The sequence below is a fragment of the Galeopterus variegatus genome, unplaced genomic scaffold, assembly GCF_000696425.1.
Source record: "Galeopterus variegatus unplaced genomic scaffold, G_variegatus-3.0.2 Scaffold831, whole genome shotgun sequence".
Lineage (NCBI taxonomy): Eukaryota > Metazoa > Chordata > Mammalia > Dermoptera > Cynocephalidae > Galeopterus > Galeopterus variegatus.
This window is the reverse complement of record NW_007726942.1, coordinates 166,027-173,459: the sequence shown is the minus strand read 5'-3', so window position 1 is coordinate 173,459 and position 7,433 is coordinate 166,027. Positions and strand designations below refer to the sequence as shown.

At 35.3% G+C, this 7,433-nt stretch overlaps 1 protein-coding gene across 1 annotated transcript in view; it reads left to right on the top strand.

Moving 5' to 3' along the window:
* The window catches only part of GBE1 (glucan (1,4-alpha-), branching enzyme 1), a 255,662-nt gene that overhangs the window by 225,490 nt on the left and 22,739 nt on the right, over positions 1–7,433 (top strand). The window contains exon 14 of the mRNA XM_008572761.1: positions 712–842. Coding sequence (XP_008570983.1) covers positions 712–842 — 131 coding nt within the window. The remainder of the gene's footprint in view (positions 1–711; positions 843–7,433) is intronic.

The following is a 7,433-nucleotide window of genomic DNA, read 5'->3' as shown; positions in this document are numbered from 1 at the left end:
TTTTTTTTTTTTTTTTTTTTTTTATGGCTGGCCAATATGGGGATCCAAACCCATGATCTTGGTATTATGAGACTGTTTTATTTTAACCAACTGGGCTAAATGGCCAGCCAAAGATTCACTTTTAAGTACATCCAATCTATACACACAAACACAGTATATATAGTACAGGTACCATATTTTTACTTCAAATCTAAGCTGCAACATTGATCCTCTGTTTATGCTTTGTTTGAGGTTGCCAAGTGACTCGTGAGATTTTTATATTCTTTATGCAGTTTTTGAGATTTGTTGTTGGCTTAGGGTTTGACATAGCAAAATGTTAACTTGTTCAAACTGGGTTATGATGATGGTTACACAACTGAATAAATTTACTCAAAATCATTAAACCATACACTTAAAAAAACAAACAAGCAAAATATATAATGTTCTAGAATTTTCATTTTTGGTTTAACAAGACTATTAAGAAAGATGAAAATAACTTAATGTAAATAATTTACTTATACAACATGTAGGTATTATTTAGGGTTTTTGTTTGTTTGTTTGTTTCCTATAATGTAAATAATTTACTTATACAACATGTAGGTATTATTTAGGGTTTTTGTTTGTTTGTTTCCTGCAGCTGACCAGTATAGGGATCCAAACTTCTGACCTTGGTGTTACAAGGCAGCTCTCTAGGTTATTATTTAAATGTAACATATATGTTAATTCTTGCAGGCCTATGTGAGTGAAAGGCATGAAGACAATAAGATCATCACATTTGAGAGAGCAAGTCTTCTTTTTATTTTCAACTTTCATCCAAGCAAGAGTTACACTGATTACCGAGTCGGAACAGCATTACCAGGGAAATATCCTTTTTGTTGCCAGTGAATATGACTGCCTGCATTTAATTTTTTATGATAAAATAGAGTGTAAAAATGACTAATGCTGATCTTGGTGACAGTAGCTTTCCGTTTCCTCATCTGAAAAATGAGGAACTTGAAATAGTTGATTGATAAATCTTTGCTCAGCTCAGTCATACTATAATTATTTCTAAGCTTCATTCTCACTTTAAAAAGTATGATTCTGAACATTTTAAAATAATATTTTGATCTAATAAGTAATACAAAGACAATGGATTGTAGTTTTTCTTTATGAAAATATTTGTAAGTTGCCTCAGAATTATCTCCTTTCCCTTTCTCCACTGAGTGGGAGAAAGCAGACATTAGATGTAAAAATAGCTTTCTTCCTTTTTTCTGTCCCTTCTTCTAAAATTCAGAAGGTAGCTTTCTTTTGTACGCCTTAATTGGTACAGTGGCAAGGCAAGGGAGGTGTTAGCAATGGAAACAGCTGGGAGAATGTTTTTGATTTTCTCTATATATTCATTTACTTATTCTTTCATTCATTTCACAGATATTTACTGAGCACCTATTTACTGAACACCCATGTGCTATTCCTGTGCTAGATACTGTAAGATAGGAAGTTTCCTCGCAGATACAGTCACTGCCCTCATATAGCTTTTAAACTAGTGAAGAAGACAAACATGAGTAATTGTAAGTTTGATAATTGTTGCAAAGAAAAAATGCAGTGTATTTTAAAGACATTATGACTGTTACCAGGTTTATGAGGAAAAAAAAAAAAAAAGGATTCAGAGCTTAGCAACAAATCAGCACAATTTTTCAAGCAGGCAGTAGAAATAATTGCTTATCTCCTGAAGCCCTAACAGTGATTAACATCTGCTACCGGAGCAGGATGCCTGATGCCAGCATACAGTTCTCTATGTCCGGGTGTCTCCAGCTATAATAAGAGAATCCCATTGTTCAGCTGGCTCATTAAGGAAATTGTATTTGTCACAAAATAAAAGTCCTAAGGTAGAGTGATCCCAACACCGTGACAATATCGAGTTCTCTAGTTCATTCTTTCTGCCTTCCAACTTTCATGGTGTCAGCAACATTCGTAAGGTGGCTCAGGTTATAGTCGTAAGACAAGAGCCATGGTTCCAAGTGTCACCCACCTTTAGACACAACAAAATGCAAACAGATTTTATTTTTTGTGTCTCTTTTCAAAAATGAAGTCACTTCTCTAGCAGATTCCTTTCATATTCCATTGACCAGAATAGGCTCTCACCTTCTCAGAATTTCTAGGAAGGAAAGTGGCTTTATCAAATTATCCCGGAGTCTCAGGAAGTGGACTCTTTGGTGAAGTGGACACTCAGAAAGAATGTTTCTCTTCCAGGAAGACCAAAAGGGTCAGTGCTGTCCAGTAAGTAGTCTGTAGCATCTGCCACACCTTTTGCTGCTCAGTGACATTGAAGATGGGGAGATAATTAGCCACATGATATCGCTGTCCACATGCTATCAGAGTGTTTCGGAGAGGAGGCTGTAGCTGTGACTAGTAGCCAAAATGTCTTTCAGTTAACACAGAATGAAAGCTCTATTATCTGTCTCTTTGTGAGTACAAAGAAATCAGTGTGATGGGGTTTCCTGCACTATAGAAGTGCTATATGGGTCTGGGAAGCAAATGTTCTCACCGTCTCCATGAAGAAATGCAAACGAATACTAGACATGTAGCAACTCGTACATGACCCTTCTCAGCTCCAGATTGCTAAAGTAATGCCCCTAGGCTAAATCCTTTTAGACCTGATAATATAATATGATCAAACCAAAATACATTTGCAGGACACTGGTATCTACTGCAGTCTTTGTTGTTATCTATGCAGCACTGTCCTTGACCCTAAGTCAGGGAGAAGAAATGTGGAAAACCAAGCTATGATGTAAAGCATAATGTAATAAATAATGTAATAAATGGGAGGGGGGCAAGAAAGTTCCATGGGAGAACAGAGGACAAGGAAAAGAAGAGTTGTGTGTGTGTGTGTGTGTGTGTGTGTGTGTGTGTGTGTGTGTGTGTGTGTATACACAGAGAGAGATTGAGAGAGAGATTAATTAAGAATAAGGAAAGATCTTTAAGCCTAGACCTTGAGAAATGGATATAATTACAGTGCAAAAAAAATGACGAAGTCCATTCAAGTTGTTGGTAAGCATAGAATGTGATATTATTCCTGAGGATAGCACTATTCATAAGGTAAACATTAAAGTTTTTCAATTATTAAAAATATTGTCTTAAATGTTATTTAATTCTCTACTCTGGGGCTAACATCTGTTCTGTGTGCTAGCTATTCAAATCAGAAAGGCATTTAACATGCTCTGGACTGTACACCTCCCCCTAGTCTTCCCTCTTTTAGACCAAATACCTATAGTTTTTTAAATAGAGTCTCATGATATGAGTATACTTCAAAAAGTTTATGGAAAGATTCTTATTATCTTTTAATTCTATTTTTCCACGTACTTTTTGAAGTACATGTGTACTTTCCAGTCCTCTTACCATTAGGTCTCCCTTATCAAAGTGCCCCCAGCACTGTTCACATGCCTCCTCCATTGGGCCTCCACAACAGCACAGTGCTGCAGATGTGGTCTGGCAAGTGTGTCCTAAAGCACCTCATTAGTTTCCTTCGTCTTGGTGCTGCTTTCTTTTTAATATAGAAGTTACGTTAGTGTTACTGGCAGCCATCACATATTCCTCTCACACTGAATTGTCATTCAAATAAAAATCCTGAGTTTTCCTTATGTGTCCTAATATTATGTCATATTTCCCTAATTATTTATTCACTTAATAATTTTAGCCTAAAATTCCCAATTTAACATTGAACTTGAAAAAGTACACTGTTAACTTTGCCTCCTCACCTATTAATAGAGAAGATAAAAAATTACTTCAGTAAAACATTTCTCTGTTACTAATCTGTTATGAGCGTACCATCTTCCGTAAGCATCAGATAGATCTCTCTTTCAACTTTTTCTTCTTCTAAGCTTAGTTTTAAGAGTCTTTCTTCTTATCTTTAACATTTTGCAAGTCTCATGTTTTATGGGCTTCCATCTTTCTGACATATTTTTTTACCTTTAAACTACACTGTAGCACAGCATTACAGAATGATTTCTGATAGAGTATTAAAAAATTGGGATTTTGATGCTATATTTTCAGACTTTACCAAAGTGTTCTATGCCGTTGGTATTTCCAACTACCGAGCAAGTGAATTGAATAGAGATTTTCACTGTGAAGAATCCACGGTGACAAGATTGGATGTATTAATCAAGTAAAGAAATTCATCAAATTTTTAATTCCCTGGGGAGTAGGATTTGTGCCAGAACAAATTTAAAGTTTCTAAAGGAGTCATTTGAGCTTCCTCTGTCACTGTGAAATGCAAACCTGTTATAGGTAACATGTCTGAATTCTTGAGCAGTTCCATTTTTCGAACTGTATATCCTGTATATCAAATAGAAAGTCATCAGCTTTCACTCAGATCTGTGGAGAATAGATGGTTACTGTCTTCCCAAGAAACTGTTGTAAGAGGAACTATTCTGGGGGTAATGCCAGGCAAGGTAGAAAAACCACTTTAAGGCTGCTTTTAAAGATCTCCTTGAAATAATATAAATTCTTGAGCAGTTCCATTTTTCGAACTGTATATCCTGTATATCAAATAGAAAGTCATCAGTTTTCACTCAGATCTGTGGAGAATAGATGGTGACTGTCTTCCCAAGAAACTGTTGTAAGAGGAACTATTCTGGGGGTAATGCCAGGCAAGTTAGAAAAACCACTTTAAGGCTGCTTTTAAAGATCTCCTTGAAATAATATAATACATTTGGAAAACTGAGAGCCCGTTCTAATTTGCATCAGGAAGGTTTTGAACATAGTCTTTGTGGTGACTGCTAAAGGACATATATCGTTTCTGCAAAAGAATCTGCAGCTATATTCTACAAACAAACAAACAAACAAAAACAATAACAGCAGCAAAAACCCTTTGCCTATGTGCTGTGTCACATTTGTCTTTTTAGCTGTTGATCTTTAGTGTAAAAATCACCAGCATTCTTTAACACAGTAGATAACAATGTGGATAATGCAGAGCTGAGACCTAAATGTACTTGGTAAATAGGCAGGTTTCACATTTCATGCTTAGGAAGATAAAATACACTTTCCTGATATGTTATATTGCTTATGTTTTCATATTGTTTAGCTCTAAGGAAAGATATATAATGCCTTTTATATTATCAGAATCATTGCTGTATTTCTTTAGTCACATTTCTTCACTTACAGCATTATCAAGTCAGCATTGAATCAGAATGAAAACTGCTAAGTCCCTAGGGACAAACTGCTTTTTCTAACCTATTTTGAATAATACAGATGATAATGCCTCATTTTAGGTGATGTGGGGGAGAACGTGGGTATCAGGACTCCCCTTTTGAGGTCCTTCTGTTTGCTAACCATTTTTATTAAGTTTTTAGTTTAATATTCTCCTCCACACTAAGAGTAGGTTGTGTTAGCCTCATGTCACAGATCAGGAAACTGGGGCCTTTAAGTAACAGGCATTCTCTACAGCTCATGACTGGTGAGGGTCAAGCAGTGTATTAACAAAGCGCAGACTCCTTCTATTATACCATGGTGGCTCTTTCTTTCTGTTCATTGGAGGGTTATGTACATGTGATTGGGGGTGGTATCAAGGGTAGTATTATTGATAATGATTTATTTCTGTAATGTTCAAAATGATTTTGATATAGTTCTGAAAAAATAGGTAGCATGAGAAAATTATGCACAATTTCATGGCACAGGCAAGCTTTCCTCTAGCCAACTGACCTCTCTCACTGCCCCACAGTCACCTCCACAAATTCTTCCCTAGAAATTCTTCCCTGTGATCTTGTTACCGTCTTCCACAAGGAGAAAAAAAAATTTTTTTAAAGCAATACATATATACCAGGTCCAGCAGTGAGATTTTTCTGTATTCTGTAGTAGAATATAAATATGTCAGGGTTCTGTGTTCAAAGTTACATTCCTCTGAGGCATCACATTAAGTTGACTATATGATATTTAATGTAAACTTTAAAACCTCACTGCTTATTTATAAGGTATGTTTTGGCATTTACGATTAATATTATTCTGAGAACATGAACAACATAAGAACCAAATGTTTTTTAAGTTATTTGTCATCATGCTGTTGGGATGGGGGTGGAAATAACTGTGTAATAACAGCCCCCTTTCCAAATGGCATTTCAAACTGTTACAATATTGAAATGTTAAGAGGAGTGATCATAAAGTGTGGCTTGTGAAGAATGTGTGAATCCAGGCCAAAAATATTTAGAGCCATGGGAACAGATGATGAGTAAATAGTTGGATTCGACCCGAGATCATTGAAATATTTTTATTAAACTGCTGCAAGATGTACTTTTTAAAATGTAAATTCAGACTCTGACATTTGCAACCTGTACACAGAGTTTCTAATGAGCAAATAAGGTCACTTGGATGATTCACTGGAGTGTGATTGCTAAAGGCAGAGATGTGGCTGTGAGTTGCTTAGTTTACAGAAGCCTTTGAAGTATGGTTATGTAACACTCTGTGTTTATTAGAATCTATGCTTTATGCAACAAATAAAAACAGAGAACTTAATTTAGGATTTACTAAATGCTCCATTCTATGAAGATTATATATGTAAAGGTTAATTTATGGACAAACGAAACAGAACATCTCAACTTAACTTTCTAGTTTTCCAGGTTATAGATGTTTTGGTAAAAAAACAAATAGGTTTTCTCATAAAGGATGTGCACAGTGACTTAGATGCAGGCATGTTTCTTTTTCTTGTGCACGCATGTGTGTGCTTTTGCATTTTGCTGCAATTTAATGATGATGTTCTTTATGTGAACAGAGATGGATAATCCTACTAACAATTCTACATTGAATATAGGTCCTCTTTTTGTTTCTGTAGCTTCCAAATGGATATATATGTCTTTCTTCTTTAGTTTCAAGATGACAGTAAGACTTTTAAACATTACTTAGAGGTCTTTTTGATCATGTTTCATTGTTAAACACTGCTGAACAATATATATGATTTAACGATAGTGACAAAGAGTACCCTCTCCTCCTCTGGCAAAAAAAAGCCTATGATTTAGCTTCATTTTTCTACCCAGGAATTTGAGATGAATACACAAAGTAAGAAAAATATTTTGCATGATTAAAATATTGCAACTACTGTAACACTTTTAGATTGGTTTAATATGTATTCATAAGATTAAAGGCAGTAATGAATAATGAGCAAGCCCTTACTGCACACAAATGTTTTTAGTTGGCTTTTTTGAAAGGAAGGGGAGGAGGGGGCTTGTTGTTTTGAATAGTTATCACAATGCTGTGAAATATTCAACAGCATTTTTATTTTGGGGGTTCATAGCTCAGTTGTGCAGTGATGGTCTTCTAACTTTGGCTTGTTGTTTTGAATAGTTATCACAATGCTGTGAAATATTCAGCAGCATTTTATTTTGGGGGTTCATAGCTCAGTTGTGCAGTGATGGTCTTCTAACGTTAAAAATTCATCTGACAATAACTCATTCAAGATTTTTGTCCTCTATTTTTTATCTTTCTGGAAT